At 35.0% G+C, this 20,000-nt stretch overlaps 1 protein-coding gene across 2 annotated transcripts in view; it reads right to left on the bottom strand.

The window, feature by feature from the left end:
• Positions 1-20,000, bottom strand: part of LOC145249691 (centlein-like) — a 1,118,615-nt gene that overhangs the window by 444,756 nt on the left and 653,859 nt on the right. For both annotated transcript variants that reach the window (XM_080111490.1, XM_080111491.1), the window contains exons 9-10: positions 17,169-17,358; positions 1,863-1,990 (exon numbers count right to left, since the gene is read on the bottom strand). In XM_080111490.1, coding sequence (XP_079967616.1) covers positions 1,863-1,990; positions 17,169-17,358 — 318 coding nt within the window. The remainder of the gene's footprint in view (positions 1-1,862; positions 1,991-17,168; positions 17,359-20,000) is intronic.

Genomic DNA, 20,000 nt, shown 5'->3' with positions numbered 1-20,000 from the left:
TGAGTTGGAATTTTCTTTTCAATTTTCTTCCCCTCCTCTCTCTTTTTCTCTCATATATATATATATATATATATATATATATATATATATGTGTGTGTGTGTGTGTGTGTGTGTGTGTGTGCGCGCGCATATTGGTATTTAGGCGGCATTTTTTCATTCAAGCAGACATTATTAAATATAATTTTATTAAAAATATATACCATTCACGGAGTTCGCTCCTATTCACTTTCACCTCATGAACTCCATGAATTTAACCTGAAGATGATTCACAGTCGAATCGAAAACACTTGTGATAACTATTAAACTTTCATTAACATTTTGATATAAAATGATTATACGGAAAATCGAAAAAATAAAAAAGAATCATAAAGTCAAGTATCTCCTTTATATTTAACAATGTCCGCTTGCATATATATATATATATATATATATATATATATACAAGTTAGAAAAGCATTTCATCCAAGGCATGAAAATTGTTAAACAAAATATTTTTACTATAGGCTTTAAAAACAAAAGTACAAAATTCAATTTGAAATTTATTTATCTTCAAAGTGTACTTTTATAAATTTTACAAAGTAAGGTATGCAAATTTAATACCTTACTTTGTAAAATGTATAAAAGTGCACTTTGAAGATAAATAAATTACAAATTGAATTTTGTACCTTTATTTTTAAAGCCTATAGTAAAAACATTTTGTTTAACAATTTTCATGCCTTGGATGAAATGCTTTTCTAACTTGTATCTTACCTTTTTAAGATTATATTTGATTTAATTTATTAATTTGGATTTAAAAAAAGATGAATGTGATTTTGTATGTATTTATAAAAACTCTCTTACTCTCTATTTCTGATTGTATTTCTCCTCACACCACAACTCATTTTTGCAACACTCTCTTTGTATTATTACAGGTCTGAATATTCTGTTTCAGTTTGTAATTCTCCTCACTCCACAACTCTTTTTTGCAACTCTCTCTTTGTCATACATGTCTGAATAATAAGAAAATCTGAATTTTTTTAACAAAAACTTTAAAATAACTTTTTTAGATTAATTTTTTAAAAACTTCTTTCAGAATAGAAAATCTTTACAATTTTATAAGGAACATATTTCATATAGGTTTCATCAAAAATATTCAGTAGATAACGAAAAAAATAGAGATGAAAATTTCAAAAGGAGTGTGTAACTGGTTACGCTCAATAGTAATCCTCGCTAGCGAAAGACTTTGTTATTGTTATTCTAATATTATTATTTAAAACATTTTGTGTCCTGCACTTTCGCGCGAGGACTAATATATATATATATATAAAGACACATAATTTCAAACATTTGGAAATAAAAGTTAAATTAAGTTTAAAAGTAAGAGGTTACATAAACATGTTTTTTTTAAATTTTTCAAAAGAAGATTTCATTAAATGGACGAGCAAAAATATCTAAAAAGACATTTAAACACGATTGAAAACAATATAAACAGACAAAAGTCCACAAAACTTTCTTCTCAACCTAATATATATGTGTAGCTTAACACAATGTTGCAGCGTCTGTAGTGGAACACTAACTAGCTTTCTATATCTGTTCGTTTGCCTTCATTCTTTTTCCTTTCCCGTGCTGATCCATGATGGCCTAGGGGTTTAATACCAAACTGCCGAGTAAAAGGTGACTTTGTGACTGAGTTTGAATCCTTCGACTGGCAGTAATTATCACTTCCTACACTGATGATTGCATAAGCATGAAACACTAGTAGGCAAAAATAATTAATATTTATTAATAAAAAATATTGTATAGATGTACAGAAAGAAAGGGGGGAGGGAATACATTCATCTTTTAAATTAGCAAAGCTTAGATTATATTCCAAAAACACAAACCTGTAAAGTTCTTCTTCCTCTTCTATTGTTTTCAACTGGTCTTTCAAATGTTTGTAGTTGGTTTGCAACGTCTGAAATCGTTCCAATCTCCTGTCATGACTCGACTTAATTTCATTCAGCTCTTCTTCCTAAGAAAATAGAAATGAAAAGACGTTTACTCTTGTTGCCATTCAAGGTCAAGATGATCATGTTATCTTGGTTGTTATTGTCACAACGTTTCGGCCGTTTTGCCCTCCGGCCTCCGTCAGGTGTTTTGTATCGAACTGGGGAACCGTTTGTTAGGAGTCTCGAACTCAACCCTTTATTATTATTACGGGGGGTACCGTGTTCGGACTCCAGCTAGGCTTTGGGACATAGTTGCTGATTCTCTGTTTTGAATGTTGCTTTTTCACTGCCTTCGTCGGCCGAAACGTTGTGACAATAACAACCAAGATGAGGAAGTCAGTCCGACAATCTCAATCAATGAAAACACCTCATCTCAAAAATACAGACAATTACGATGATCATGTTAAGCCAGCAAAAGTCAGCAAAACACTGTTCTTGTCTCTTTAAGAAATATTTCTTTTTTTTTTTTTTTAAATATAGGTTTTTCCTGATAAGTAGGGCTGTGACAACATAATATTCTTTTCATTCTTTTGACTCTCGGGTATATATCCGACACAGTCTGACACACTTAATCAACCAAGAACCACATCCGTCTATATAAAAACATATAAGATACTAAGGGATATATACTCAAGAGTCAAAACAATGAAAAGAATATGCTGTTGCCACAGCTCTACTGATAAGGCATTCACTTATCAAGGCTGAAAATACACTCGAGGATAAAGGTTAATGATTTTGACAGATTGTCAGTTGAATGAGTATGAATACTATAAGAGGATTGAAAATCACAACATAAAATGAAAGCAAGCAATGAAAATTCCTTTTATTGTTTTCGAGTCTTTATTTGTGAATGAATATGTTGAAGAAGAAGATGCCTGGAGGGGAAACTGGGAGAATTCAGCAACTGAAGAAAGACAAGTAAATGGGTCTTTTTCTAGTCTTATATTGCATGCAGTCTTCAATGGAGATAGGTCTGTGACACATAATTATAAGAAGCAACATCATTCATAAACATCAAGAAATTTTAAACTCCACCCTCTAAACAACTGAGAAGACAAATATGTTACACTTCGTCTAAAGTGAAGAATCACTCGAACTCAGCATTACAAACGGCATGATTATTTCAATAGATACAGCTTCATACTATGAAAGCGATTTCTGCTGAGTTCAAATTCTACAATGTTTAATTATGGGATAATAAAATTTGGAAAGTTGTACAGGGTGGAATGATAAATTTGTCATCCTAAAGAAAACAATATGACAGTTTTATTTCAAAACTTTTAAAAAATCAATTCAGGTAGCTTGATTATGTAGTAGAGCTGGCATCTATTCAATGTAGTCGCCTTCAGCCTCAATCACTGTCTCGATACAGGTCCGGAACTGAGAGCATATCACAAGCGCTGGCAGGAGCTTGGTGAATACTTGGCAATCAGGCTGGCTTTGGTGTTGTGAGAAGTCATGTTGGTGTGTGACGTGACCGTCTCTGGGAGCGGTAGAGCTCCCCCATTGGGGGGGTTGGTTGAGACTCCCGAAATACTGGAGAACGCCGGGCAGATATGCTTGTTTTATTTGTTAAGCATTATTGTATGCCCGGGTATCGGCATCCAACCCTGCTGAAAATAATGAATTTTATTATTTTTATGAAACCGACATATATTGATTCGTGGAAAACTGGCAACATATGTCATCGTGAGAATAGGTAACGGAAATTGAGGTTATGAGTTTGACCTTTTGGGGCCTGAGGAATCGGCAGATTGCAGGCACACACGCAGGAAATCGGGGATCCATCTGAGATGACATGCTTACTGGTGATTGGTCTAGGTGGTAACCAGACCTACATCTGACCTGACTACATAAGCGGGTCTCCATGCTAAGATCTGCAGTTGGAGTGCAGTTGGAACTGAGATTTGAGCGAATCTAATACTAATTGAAGAGTCGTCGCCACCCCTCTCTCCCCGACCTTCAACACAGCAAAACTGAGAGTAATTAAATCTAACTGAGACTCGGTCGAGTTTTGTCAAAATTCAACATCTGAACAATTGTATATAAGTTATATTTTGTAAATCTAACTTGAATTAACCAGTAGAATAGAACCAATTGACTCTGTCTTTCTTTCGCATGCATGAAAATTGATTCATTTCCAATGTGACAGACCGATAAAGCAGCGACCTACCAACCCGAAGATTAAGTGATTCCGACCAGATCAACTGAGTCCCCTGCAAAGAACAAGCACAGGTCACAATTGGGTCCGTAACCAAGGTTTGACTCGTATGTGACGAAGGAGATCCCCATTAGGGATTGCTGAGGGTTCGCAGGTGATGTTCTCGATGTATGACTAAATATAGTAGTTCAGCGAGTTCAGGTCGAAGAGGAGAGGGGTACCAGTGAGAGAAGGGTACAAAATCGTAGCCCTCCTTTTGGAGCCAATCCTGGATCTTTTTGGACTTGTGGGCTGATGCTGAGTCCTGTTGTCACACCGAGGATCTGCCAGAAGCCACCTCATTGCACTGGGGAATTACCAAACTTATCTAATACACTTTACTAGTTTCAAGCTGACTTTGAAGATGTGAGGTGGCATGATGTGGCCCTCACTTAAAATCACACCAAAGATCATAACTGTGGCCGGAAACTTCGTTGAGCTGTACCCTCAAGCGGTATTGAACCATCCGGCTTTGTATTTTGAGGGGGCTGGCAATGGTCCTGTTGTCATAACTTGGATCGGTAAAAAGCATGAGTTGTACAGCAGCACATCTCTAATCTCATTCGTTGAACATTGTGTCACTTTCAGACATGATAGAAGGGTCCTATCACTCTTGGGATTTGTGCACAACTGGCCAACTAGTAGATGGTTTGCAACAAAAAAAGAAAGCCGGTTTTCATTAAACGGAAGTGGAATCATGTCGTTTTTTCTAGGGCGACAATTTTATTATTCTATCCTATAAATACAAATGTAACTTGTATTTTATTAATTGTAGAAATGCATGCTTTACTGTATGGATTTTCCTTTCAGCATTAAATGATTCCCCAAAAGGGTTGATATGCCACAAAAAGAAATAATAGTACTAAGGAGAACCAGGAAAGCAGAAAAGGTATATTTGTATCACGGCTGGAAAAAACTGCTCACTGTTTTTCCTTTACGTATCTGCAATCTTGCCATCTTGACTATTGTTTAAATTTTTTTTACACATGCAATTGGTGCCTTTTATGTTCATAGCCTTGAAATTAAATGAAATAAGATTTCTTTCTTTTCACATTATTTCATTATGAGAACCCATCAACTGAAGAACGTTTTTCTTTTCAGTCTTACATGATGTAGAGTTTCCATGAAGATATTCGCTTATTATTACTTTCTTGCCCCTTGAGAAAAGGTTAGTTAATTGCTAATAGTCTGAAGGAAATACCAACGAGGCCGTTCAGGCAAGTTTTATACAGCCAGAGTGCTTTTCCTCTAGAATACTAGAGTACTTGCTCTTCAAATCTAACGTTTCCGACATTGTGTCTAATCTTCCCGTCGTGGGAGGAAGATAAACGAAAACATTATGTAGTCCACAAAACATCGGAATCTGGATCAGAACGAAAAAAGAAAAAAGTAAAAATGGAAAAAAATATCCATGCATAAGAATATTGAATCTCAGAGTGAAGATGAAAAACGCACACACATACAAAAAGTAGTTGAAGAAAAAAATTAAGGAAAAGTATGATTTTAAACTTGCAAAACCAAAAATACTAAAAAAAAATAAGGAAAAACAACCCTCACATTGTTACATATTAAAAATAATTAAAAAATGTTTACAAATTGAAAAGTTAAAAAAAAACAACAGCTACTGAAGAAGAATAAAAAGCACCCTGAACACAAAACATATATAGGAAAAAAGATACTGAAGGTAACGATAAAAAACTGGAAGAAATAGATACAAACATGATGGTAAGCACAATTATTTGTTTTACTTAGAGAACTTGAATGCTTACTAAACACTGTCCTCGAGTGTCTAGGGTTTCTCTGTACAGAGGTTTATCAGGACAACCTGGCATAAAGATACTTTTGCCTACAAGGATACTCTAACTATATATTCAAAAAAACATAATATTCACAGCACAAATCTCCTTGGTATGGTTAACTCATACTGGCTTTTATGAGGAACTAGCCTGGGTGCCCGGTGTTGCCCGGGTCTTTGGAGGTGTGTGCTGAGCAAAAGAAAAAAAAAGTAGTAGTAGGCAGGCAGGCTCAAACCCGTGATGCGAAAGTGGAAAAGAAAGTGAAACAAAATCTGACATCTTACCCCTACTCCATGACGCAACCGGAAGTTCGGAAAGTTAAAATTAGGCGAAGTCAATACAACCGATATGATGACCCTCACCTTGCAGAAAACTGCCGAGTTGAGGGTGAAGGAATTAATGTTTTTGGCCAATTTTTCGATATTTGTTGTCCGAGATGTTGAGCTTCAAAATGATACCGATCTTGTTAAAATCTGTCGCCTCTGTCGAAGGTTTTAGGCAGACATACATACATACATACACATACATATATATACATACATTTAAACAGATAGATAAGATTTATATTATAGAGTAGCTGGGGTGCCCAGCATTTCCTGGGTGCTTTGGGGGTGTAAAAGAAAAAACAATTTTGGTAGGAAGGTAGGCTCGAACCTGAAGCCTTGACGCGAAGGTGGAAAAGAAAGAAAAAAAAAACTGACATCTTACCTGCTCGACCACGAAGGGAGAAAAATGAAAAACGTTTTAATGTAACAACTAAAAAGTTATATGACAGGTGCGTGAATTTAATGAGGTCAAACATTATGCCATATGGGGAAACTTAACTTTGGCTGCAAGACAGTGTCTGTGTTTCCCATGCCTGAATAGCGATTGTCTGATATAAGGGGTTTTGCCACATTGATCAAACCTCACTGCTTTTCTGGATGTCCCTGTCACGAGTGCCAGGGAGCTGCCTTATGTTACGGATTCAGTTTCGCTTTTATACTGAAAAGCCAAACAAACATGCGTAAACCAAAAAATAAAAGTCGCCGAAATTAAAGATACATGCAAGCTCGTTTCGTAAATCTTAGATATTATAATCTAAGGAGCATATAAAAAGTTTGGAGAATACATGCCCCCTCCTCCAAAAGCTTTTGCCAGACATACACAAAAAATGCACACACACACACACACACACACACACACACACACACACACACACACACACACACACATTTTCGCTTTTATATATATATAGATGGTGTACTTTCTGCAAGTGATGTTGCTTCAAGTAACAGCACCAAGCTGGATACTCCACCAGACTAAATGTATTTTGTCCTGAAGACCAAAAGACCACAAAGAAAGATATACTAAAACATTTTAAAATGGTTAATTGGGGAGAGAGAAATAATGTTTTCAATTTAGTGTTTGAGAGATAAAGAAGAACTTTAATGAAATATCTATATGTCTCATATAGAGATTAAGTGTTAGCCCCAGCGAAGAGGCCCCTTGATTTCTTAGAACTTCGACTGAAATAAAATGAAAGAGAGAATATATATATGAGTTGGGTTGAGCATATTGGGGAGTGAAATAATAAACTGCCATTAGCATATAATGCAATGTTCTTTGTGTAAACAAATAGAGCTTAGGCGTTTGGACAATGTTTGATCATTGTAATTTCACATGCCCATCTAAGCAGCAGTCAAATAGCGTAATGGTTAGAAGCATCGACTGCCGCCTAGGTGGTGGAGTAGTTGTTAGTCTAGCCACACTGAAGAGTTGTGATACAGCAAAAGAGTCTGTCTCTGGATGATTAAATATATAAGGTAAACATCTGTAGAGTAAGTGACTAACTATGCAGCAATAACATAATTTTGTAGACTTATTAGTTACAATATGAAACAATGCTGTAATTCAGGGGTTCTCAACTGGGGTCCACATGGACCCTAGGGGTCCATGGAATAGTTCTGGGGTCCACAGAATTATTATTATCATTATTATCATAATTATTATAGTTGTTGTAGAATATTTTATTTGCATTAAATTAGTTTTCATTTAAAAATAAAGCTTAATTATATAATATTTCTTCGATTATTAAAACCTCCAAATTTATATTAGTGAAAAATAGAAGATTGTCTTATAACCAATAGTTATAAAGGGGTCCACCAAGATAAAAAGAAGGGAAAAGGGGTCCATGAGTAAAAAAGGTTGAGAACCACTGCTGTAATGGATACCTTTCAAAAAGTAATAAATTACCCACTGAGAAAACTTGATATTTGCAACTTGAAGAACTTTTATATATATATATATATATATATATATATATATATATATATATATATATGCACACACACACACACACACACACACACACACACACACACACACACACACAGTGGCGTCAAAAAGAAAGTCCACACTTGACATTTTTTTAAAAACCGCAAATTTAAGCTAAAGTAAATGTAACTGTTTAAACAACCTATACCTCCCTTGATTCGCCTTTTATTCTTCTATAAGTTTACCTGTGCATATTTGATTTTTAATTGAAGTATTCTAGTGTTCACGTCAATTTAAAAAAATAACTTCAAATTGAGGAGGCAAAAAGAAACTCTGCACAGTGGAAAATTGTTATTTAAATGTAACTTTAGAATATCAATGCAACACAAATACAACAGGAACACAATGAATTAGTTAATATTTAGTAGCGTAGCCCTTCTGCAATTTGACAGCCTGCAATCTTTTCGGAATTCCTTGAATTAGTCTGCTGCAATACTCCAGTGAAAGGACATTTAATTAAAACTTAAATTTTTGTCCAAAGTTCTCCCAGATTTTAAATTTTATCATTGCGTAGCTGTTGCTTGATGTAATGCCATACGTTTTCGATAGGATTTAGGTCTGGAGATTGTTCAAGCACGGAATATCATGTCCTTCAAGGAACCTCTTAACATTGCCAGCTGTATGAACAGGAGCATTATCCTGCACGATGATGGAATTATCATCCAAATTCCGACCAAATTAAGGTAGAAAATGTTCAGTCAACATATTAATGTACTTGGTCGAATTAATTCAACCTTGCAAGCGAACTATAGGCCTTGGACCATTGGCACTAATAATGCCCCACACCAAAATTAAACCTTCCACTTTGCAGCATTGAAACTGTGCACCTAGGATTAAATTCTCTGTCCTTCCTTCGACGGATGTACTGCCTACCATCACTGTCTAGCCTATTGAACTTGCTTTCGTCGCTAAAAAGCACTTTCAACCAAGAGTCATGATCTTCATTGCATCTGACGAAGTTCAAACGGCGCTTTCTGTTCTTTACAGAAATCATTGGCTTGCACCTTGCAACACAGCCTCGCAAATTAAATTCCTTCGATCTGTTCTTAACTGTGGAAAGAGAAGACTTTTTGTTGGATTTGGGGAGCCGTTTCAAATCTGTTTCTGAGGCTGCAGATCTTGATAGCATTGTCTTCCCTGTAAGAAGTAACTCTAGGACAACCAGATTTAGGGGCATCACAAACACTGCCGGTGTTTTGATGCTTTTGCACAGTAATTCATATCGTTTTCTCACCACATTTCATACTGCGGCAATTTTCTTGATTGGATAAACCAGAAAGGTGGAGATTAATGAGCTCCTGACGATAACTAAGAAAAAGTCGGGGCACATGGACTAAATGTTACGTTGTATAACTTGGAACAACAACAATTACGATTAGAGATCTTTGTTGCTTAAAAGGTTAATATTTTAAGCTGGTTGTAAGCGAATTTGTTGCTGTGGAGTTTCTTTTTGCCTTCTCGATTTAAAGTCAATTTTTTAAATTGACTTTAATACTAGGATACTTCAATTAAAAGTCAAATATGAACAGGTAAAATTATAGAAGAATAAAAGACGAATCAAATGGGGTATAGGTTGTTTGAACAGTTACATGAAATTTAGCTTAATTTGCGGTTTTAAAAACATGACAAGTGCGGACTTTTTTGACGCCACTATATATATATATATATGTGTGTGTGTGTGTGTGTGTGTGAACGATTTGTGCATGCGCAGTCGTGAAACAGTTGAAAAACAGATAGAAATCCGATGAAACTTAAGTACCAATTTTTCAATTTTTATCCCTTAGCATCTCCCTTTTCCGAATGCAAACCGATTAAAAAGTTTTCCACATGTCTGAATATCCTATATACCAAATGTTAAGTCTGTATATCAAAACACCCTTGAGTATATAGGTTGAGAAATGTTCTTTCACACACACTCTCACCTATATATATGTGTGCGTATAGGTGAGAGAGTGTGTGTGTGTGTGTGTGAAGACACTTCTTAACCTATAAATGTTATATATATATATTATGTGATGGCAGTGATACTATTACAACTACAACAACTAAATAATGATGATGATGATGATGATACTGCAGATGATGAGAAAGAATAAGTCTTACCAGTAAACTATCTACAATCGAACTACAAATAATAACCAATAATGAAAAGTTATACTTTTAGAAAAAAAAAGCAAAGAAAAAAATAGTTCGGAATTTATTTTTTAAGGTGCAAAAATATGGAAGTGACCTCCACTCAACATTATAAAAAAAATGTTTTTTTTTTTTTTGTTTCCATTAAGGTAGTATATTTTTGTTCTTAGGTAAGAAGTTCACTTAACATGTCATAAGAAAGAAAGAAACAGAATCAATGTAAGTAATATTACATGTCCGGTCAAAAGGACAGTTATCTATATACCTGGACCGCCCCTGCCAAAAAACGTCATCTCCCCCCCCCACAGTCTCTCTGAGGGAAAGATGCTAAACATATACAAAAGCTTGATGGAATTTCTTCAACTAATAGAATAACAGAAAATGAGAAATTCGGCACAATATTCTTTATATATATATATATATATATATATATATATATATATATATATATATATATATATATATATATATATATATATACCCGAACATAAGTGCTGTAGAGAATCTGTGAAAATGGTCGAAGATGAATGAATAAAGTGGCACCAGAAAGTGCAGTCCGCAAATCAAAAAAACAAAAATAAATAAATAAATGGCGGAACAATTCCTTAAAAACCGGTCAAAAACTAAATAATAAACGAAAACACACACACACACACACACACAAAAACGAAATAACTTTTGCAAAGCATTGAAAGAGGAGAAAAGCTTGCCATCTCAAAAAAGATCTGCGTCGAAATTTAACACACGTTCATTCACATCTCTGAAGAAAAAAAAAAAAACATGGAAAAGAAAAAAAAAATGGCTCAAGAAGAATAACCCATAAAAAGATAGACACACAACATGGGCGTCAGTTCGCAGCAAACGTGGCTTATGATTTTGTCCCGTTTACATTTGAGCTTTTTTTTTCTTCTTATTTTTTCTGTTTTCGCGTTCTTCATATTCTTATCATTATTAAATATAAAAATGATCACCTCCACGTTTGCTTCGTCTTTTTTCCACTTTGTTTTATTTCTATTCTATCGCATTTCCCCCCTCTCTCCGTAACTTTCTGCCCTATCGACAAGAAGTGATTGGATCCATGACAGTTACTGTCAAGTAGCCATTCCTTCCGTCCACAGTTGCTCTTTTCTTTGTATTAAACGAGAAGTGCAGAACGATCAAATAAAAACAATAAAATATAAAAAAAAATCTTTTTATTATTTGAACATATTTTTTTTGTTGTTGTTAATTTTTTTTTATTCGTGACATTTTACGCCATAGTTAGTGTTGTATCCTTTTTATTATACTTATTTTTCATGTTTCGTATCTATACGATAGATATTGATACCAGCCACTACATAAGATATTATGAAAACTTCACAAGTAGAAAAAAAATAATAAAGTGCATATACTCAATTAGTTATGGTTACACAACATTTTACTCAATCCATTACTTTTAAAACTGCTCAGAATTGGAGCTGGCACCCCTCACTCCCCTTACTCTCCTTATTTTCAAAAAAGGACCAGTTTCAGTTTCAACTCTTTAAGAGAAAAAAAAAAAGTAGCGGATCTTTTCCAGCACCCTTTACTAAAAATGTACCTTATTTCATAAACGTTCCATTTTGCCATGGGATAATCAGATCGACACACAGGTTGTCGTTAGATCGCCAAAATTAAGCTACGTTAAGCCTGGCCAATAGCAGATGGGTGACCATTTAGGAATACTATGCGCTGTATGTGCTCTTCCCTTATCGTAGCATTGTTCCCAGTCGCCTGGTTTACTCCTTGCCACTAGATTTAGACAGTACCAACTCAGGATAGATGTGGCTGAGGATTGTGTAACTCTTGCTTCACAATTACTTACACAACTACCCTTACAATGGGTATCTATTGTCCCTGGAAACTGAATGGAGGCGATGCATGTCTACTTTGCCAATGAGTGAGCAATATCAATATGGGTGTAGATAGAACTGATTGCCGATCGAACACTTTTCTGCCAGCCTGCATCCCGGCCAACTACAACATCATAGCCTTCAAATCGAATGTAAACAAGTTTTCGTTGAACCGTCTCCTTAAATAATCAAATTTTATCCAACTTACACCATTAATGATCACTACAATACCACCTTACATACACCCTTATCCTCATGTGGCTTTTGGCCTTGGTGACTCTTTTGTAAAAAAAAAAAAAAAAAAAAGATATCACTTAAAGTGTAAGACCTTAAGATAATCCATATAGATATATAACAGTGACTTTGTCTGGCCGTGTGGGACAAAGTCTCTACCAAACTACTCTGCCAATTTTTGGTCTACAAACTTGATATATAGGGGATTCGCACCTGTGAAATAAATTCGATTTGTTCTTTTTAGCCAATAAAGATAGCTGTTAATGGATCAAAATAGAAAAAAAAAAATTGAAACTTGGCAGGTGTAAGTTGACTAAACGTGTTCCTTCTATGCATGCGCAAATATACATTTATACTTTTAACAACATTATTTTTTAACTTTTTATATGCTTATGAACTTAGCTCAGACAGTAATGAATAATGCTGTCGAGCTATATGTTTTGGTTTCAATTCTAGCTGATGGCACCTAAGTCATGATTTTATTTATTTATTTTTTTTAACTTGAAATCACTTCTATATATTAGGTACAATATAATAATCGATAGCGAATTCGCTCTAAAATAATAAATGCATGAATTATAATATATTTAAGTGTATTTTACAACCACGGAATCCAGACGTTTAAAAAAAAATCACTAATCTTCTATTATATAAATCTCACCTGTCTGTTTAAATTTATGTATGTATGTATGTATGTATATCTATATTCTGATAGGAGAAGCAAATCTGATTTAAAAAAAAACATAAAACGGACATTTTGAACCGAGAGAGACTTAGCTGTCGTACAAAGCTAAGACTCTGTAACATCATCTGTGTATAGATACTCCCTCAGGCATTTGTCTATTAAAATGGTTCTGTGGCGATGGAAGTCATTTATGGGCTCATGGACTTTAAGTGTCTGAGGGAGTGGCACTCGTCTGACAAAACGTTGCAATCATCATGTATATCTGCCTAAAACTTTCGACAGATGCGATGGATTTTCACAAAATCGGTATCGTTTTGAAGTTTGACCCTTTGGGTGACAAATATCGAAAAATTGGCTAAAAATATTAATTCCTTCACCCTCAACTGGGCAGTTTACTACAAGGAGGGGTTGCATTTTTCGCCGATATTTTCGAACGTCTCTTTTCAATTGATTAGTCTTAATTTAAACCTTCGCCACTTCCGGTTTGGCGATGGACCCAACAGCAAAGACGTCACGTTTTTTGGGTTTTTTTTTCACATTCTTTTCCTCCTTCACACTAGAGGTACGAGCCTGCCTGCCTGCCTGTTACCGCTTTTTTTTTTTTTTTTTTTTTTTTGCTCAACATAAACCTTCAAACACCCCGGCAACGCCAGGCACCCAGGCTAGTATTTTAATATTTGCTAAGCTCATTTTCTTTTTTAAGATTTAAATTTATTTATATCTTATATTTGAATGTTGATTTTCAATTTTGGTTTATTTAAAACATTGACTATTTGCAACATATTTGCCATGTTAATTAATTAATCCCGAGCAATGTCGGTTCTTCATGCGAGTTCATTATAAAATGGTCTGTAACAATTTTAATTGTATTTAGATAACAGTTGTAGGGGGCACATTTAATTATTCATTTAAAAAGCATTTGTAATTTGGGGTGAAAATCTTATATTCTAGCTTTTATGTTTTCAGGTATGTCCTTGTTTTTATCGTTATTTCCATGGTAGATGTTCGTCTGAACTCCAATCTCTGGTCCCCCCTCGCCAATCTTTCACGAAAAACACCCGTCTAGCTGAATCCACTGTGAAAAATTTCCCCCACTCTATATCTGTGCCTAAATCAAAACGCGGATTCCATGAACAAAGCTTCTTTCTTAGAACTGCACGCCTGTGGAACTCTGTTCCGTCTGCCTGCTTCCCACCGGACTACAACTTGGTTGTCTTCAAGTCCAATGTTAACAAATTCCTAATGAACCGCCCCCTTAAGTAAACATTTCAGAAAATCTCCTCACTAACGTAATGTACTTACAATAACCCTTATCCCTGAGTGGCTTCTGGGCCTTGATAAGTGGTGATCACTGTGTAAAAAAAAAAAAAAAAAAAAAAAAAAAAAAGAAAGGTATGTTATGATTTGATGGTGATCTAGCCCGGCCTATTAAAAATTACCTAAGCAACCTCGTTGGTATTCCCTGATCGGGACGCCTCAGTTAGTAAGCAATAAACTTACTTTATCACAAAGAGGGGAGGTAAGGCCCGTGAAGGTGGATCTCCTAAAACTACTCAGGACGAATACCTCAGCCCGACAGATGAAAGGCCACCAAAATGGCCCAATTTCTACCAAACTGTCTGTTGAGAGAGGAACCTCGACTGGCATGTCTGACAGCCTTGCAGGTCACCAACCAAGTGAATGGCTCATGTTTCTGGAAATGTAATTGTATTGTCTGAGTTCCAAACTTTCAAAAAAAAAAAACACTCAACTAGCTACAACCACTATCGACAATTTCCCCCACTCTCTATTTGTGCCTAAATCTAAATGCAGATTCCATGAACACAGCTTCTTTCTTAGAGCTTCCTAGAACACTGTTCCACTGACCTAATTCCTGGCCGATTACAATATGTTTTTTCTTTTTTTTTTTTTTTTACAAAAGAATCACCACTTATCAAGGCCCAGAGGCCACTCGAGGATAAGGGTTAATGAGTGAACAGCAGACAATGGGACAATATCGTAGTAATTGTTAGTAGTGGAAATTTGTTGAATTGGATTACTTAAGGGGAATGACTCATCAAGAACTTGTTTACGTTGGACTTGAAGGCAACCATATTGTAGTCAGCTGAAAAGCATGGAAACGAAAGAGAGTTCCACAGGTGTGTAGTTCTAAGAAAGAAGCTTTGTTCATGGAATCTAAATTTAAGTTTAAGCATCGATAAAATGTAGGGGACATTATCAATAGTGGTTTCAAATAAACAAGTGTTTTTCATGAAAGATTGGCAAATGAGGACCAATAACTGCAGCTCAGACAAGCATTTGCCATGAAAATAACAATAAAGCAAAGACAGGCTTGCAACGTCTCTTTTATGGGAAAGAAGTTGCGGGGAAGAGACAAGGGAATCCCATATTAGGCTACGAAGTCTATTTTGAACTCTGTCAACGCAGGATAAGAAGCTACTAGCAGCTCCTGCTCAGATGTGGCAACAGTACTCCATCCTTGGACGTACTTAGCTCGCATACAGGTAGAGAATTGCATCAGCAGTGAGATATCTACTGGAGCGATAGAATGATCCCACCATTTTCCCAGCAGCCTTGGCAACGGATTTGATGTACGTGTTCCATCTCAGATCAGGAGTAAAAGTCAGACCTAGAAGCTTGTCAAAACATGGAGCCTCTCCAAGACGAGAGCCATTCATTTCAATTGATGCCAAACAGGGTTCAGAGCGTTGGTGATGGAAAGATAGAAGCTTGGTTTTAGATGCATTAAAAGTAACCAGCCACCCTTTTCCCCATTTTACTACATGATCAAGATCAGAGAAGAGAGAATCAGAGAGAACTTGGTCATTTACGGCCTTTGAAGTGTTGTCATAGCTGGTATTGTCGTCAGCATAAATGTTTATGAATGATGTAAGGATGTGATTTGAAAAATCATTGATGTAGATCAGGAAGAGAGTTGGGTCCAGGATGGACCCCTGAGGGACTCCAACATTAAAATTGTAAGCTTCTGATTTCTGCCTATCAACCACTACTCTTATGAAGGTATCAGAGAGAAATGATTTAATAATTAAGAAGACATTTCCAGCTATATTGTAACTGATTTTGTGGAGTAGACCTTTATGCCATACTCTATCAAAAGCCTTTGATATGTCAAGAACAACTGCCCTGGAAAGGAAGCCTCCGTTGAGATCTGCTAATCCTATGAGATATAATCGTTAGCACACCTGCTGTAGAGCTAGCAGAATGGAAACCATATCGCATGTCACTGAGGAGATTATTTTTGATTGACGACTTCTTTATTTAACACACATTCCAGGAACTTATTCATGATGCACAGGTGATTTATTGGTCTGTACTAAGAGAGACATGAATGATCACCTGAATTCTAAAATACGGGGAATTTACCGCAACCTACTGATGAGGTTTTCTGATGAAGCAACCTACTGATGATGAAGCAACTTACTGATGAAGCAACCTACTGATGAGGTTTTGCAGAGTATTGGGAAGCAATTCTCCTTAAAACAACACTTAAACAGCATTGTTAGTATGAAGCTAGTTCTGGTTGAATCTTTTTCAGCACTAAAATTGGAAGCCTGCAAGTCTAATGTAAACAAGTTCTTGTTGAGCCGTCTCCTTAAATAATTCAAATTCTACCCAATGTACACAATTAATGCTTACTTCACTACCACCTTACATTCATTAACCTTTATCCTCGAGTGGCATTTAGACCTTGACTAGTGGTGATTCCCTTGTAAAAAAAACAAAAATATAGTTGAATTTATTAACCATTCCATAGGTAGAATTTTAATGGAGGTGGGGTATACCGTTTTCTTCATTGCATGTCTTTGATCATATAAGTTTCCTATATTTTGATCATATAAGTTTCCTATATTTTAATGCAGGCCTTTGTTTTCTTGTCTTACATTGTAATATCTTTCAAGCTACACCGTATATGTGCGTGCATTTAAGATTATTGAAAGGACAAACCTTAAGTAAAGTGAGTTGTTGAATATCATATAATTTCTCATCTAATATTTCCACTCGTCTCTGAAGATCGTGGATTAATGCGGTACCACGACTTGAAGACTCTGTTCCATAGTCCACAGAAGTGGCCAGCACAGCAGATGCAGATTTGGCAAATTCGGATGGCAAATTCTTCTGAGGGAAAAACGAAAACCTGAAAAAAAGAAAAATCTTAATCAGAATTTGCTATGTCAAACATAATCGCAAAAAATATAAGAATATATTACAGGAAAATTTTATATATATATATATATATATATATATATATATATATATATATATATACACACTAGCAGTTCAGTCCGGCTTTCCTCAGACCATATTTACTGTTCATAAGTTCTTGCGCATATATATATATATATATATATATATATATATATATATATATATATATATTAAAATGTTTGACTCATATCCAGGTAACCAACATCTAAAATTTCAAGTGTTTAGACTCACACTTGGCGGAGGAGTTTGGTAGAGTCAGCAAAGGTCAACTCTTTCAACTTTGACTTTTTGGCAGCCAAATTTTTGCGTGAAACTGATTAAAAAGCTTGCTGCATGTCTGAATACCTTTATGTTAAATTTCAAATGCTTAGACCCTTGGCTGCATAGTTTGCTAGAGACCGCAAAGGTAAAATCTTTTGAACTTTGACACCTTGGCAGCCAAATTTTCGGCCAAAAACTGATTAAACAGCTTGCCTTATGTCTGAATACACTTTATGTAAAATTTCAAATGTTTAGATTAAAAATTGTCTGAGAGGTCAAATTTTTTAAACTTTGATCCCAATTTTGACCCCTTAACATTTATTGTTTCGGGCTCAAATCAAATTAAAAAGTTTGATCCATGTGTAAGATATCTGCATCTAAAATTTCAAGTGTTTAGACGAAATATTGGCGGTGGAGTTTGGTAGAGACTTCAAAGGTCAGTTAATTGAACGGCTAATTTCTGGTTGAAAACCTCAATACCTTTATGTCAAATCTTGAGTCTGTAGACTGAAAATTGACAGAGTAATTTGGTAGGGAAATGTACACATACAAACAGATACACACATAGACAATTTCACTTTATATATACATATATATATATATATATATATATATATATATATATATATATATATATATATATATATATATATATATATAAATGGCTCCCGGAACAAACACGCAATGATCATTTTTTTCTTTTTGCAGCATTATATTGTCATGCACTTTTTTTTTTATCTAAGAAAAGAATTTCTAATTTTTCTGAAGAGTATACGCATTGAAAAAAAGACGGTATTGACATAACAACATTTTCTTCTGCATAATGAAGCAGATCCTAAAAAATGTACTGAAATTTTAACATCATGGAGGAGCTTTATTGTATGAAAAATAAATATTTGAATGTGGGAATGTAACTGTACTCTTAAAGATTGGTATACACAAAGAGTGAAATATAATTGAAAAAACGTACTTTGCCAAAACAACAGATTATTTAATTCTTAAAATATTAGGTTTCTTACAATAAATTTTAATAGGATTTAAAACCAAATGCTTATTTTTATTCCAATCTAAGTTATTATCAACAAATTTAACCATGAAATTGAAGACATATGAACTCGTTACCTTGGATATCGAATGTAGACTAAAAATGACTGAACTCCCTTTTCCCTTTCTATATTCGACTTTTATTTAATTAATTCTTTATTTCCTAAAACCTTCAAAATAGACTTTGTAGTCTCATAGGAGATATCCTTTTCTCTTCCCTGCAACCTCTATCTCATAGAAGAGATGTTGCGAGTTTGTCTCTGCTGTATCGTTATTTTCATGGAAAGTGTTCGACTGAGCTTCAGTCTATGGTCCCCACCCCCGCCAAACTTTCACAAGAAACACTCGTCTAGCTGTAAACACTATCAATAATTCCCCCCCACTCGTTATCTGTGCCTAAACCTTAACGTAGATTCCATGAACAAAGCTTCTTTCTTAGAACTGCACGCCTGTGGAATTGTCTTCCGTTTTCCTGCTTTCCAACTGACTACAATATGGTTGTCTTCAAGTCTAACGTAAACAAGTTCTTGATGAGCCGTCCCACTTATTAACAAATTTACCGAATTTCCATTACTAACGATTACTATATTGTCCAATTTCTACTTTACATTCTTTAACCCTTATCCTCAAGTCGTTTCTTGGCCTTGATAAGTGGTGGTGCCTATGTAAAAAAAACAACACAAAAAGCTATCGCACGTAGGCATACTGACAGAATTGTAAAAAATGATCCCTTCATTATAACCGATTAAACCAGCTACTCCTACTTAAAGTAAAAACACATCTAGATGCACCATTTTCCGAAAAAGCCCTCATAAATTTTTTTAATTTTCCTTTTATTTCTATTTTTTCTACTTTTTTCTATTCGGTTTTCATCTTTATTAAATGACTGGCCTCTAGTAAGCCCATTGTAACCTGACGATGTCTTTTTAGTCTTAACACAGAAACAGTAGATTTATTGTAGTTACTTATGGCAATTTTGTTAAACTAAATGAAATAAAATGATATCCTGCTCTTTTCATTGAGCACTATCAACAACCTCGTTTAAATTCAGTGGTTTTTTACTTTGAGATATTTTAAACGTTAAATATATATATATATATAAAGAGCTACTCACACTTATTTATTCAGTTTTGTTTATTAATATTAACTAGCGAAGGATACCCGGCGTTGGGGGGGGGGTTAAAAAAAGGTAAGTATGAGGATCGAACCCGAACCGTTGAGGCAAAGTTGTAAATTAAAATGTGAAAAAAAAACGTGCGACGTTAA

The sequence above is a fragment of the Euprymna scolopes genome, chromosome 28 (assembly GCF_053919585.1).
Source record: "Euprymna scolopes isolate OS-2025 chromosome 28, ASM5391958v1, whole genome shotgun sequence".
Classification (NCBI taxonomy): Eukaryota; Metazoa; Mollusca; class Cephalopoda; order Sepiida; family Sepiolidae; genus Euprymna; species Euprymna scolopes.
This window is presented reverse-complemented; position numbering and strand designations above follow the sequence as displayed.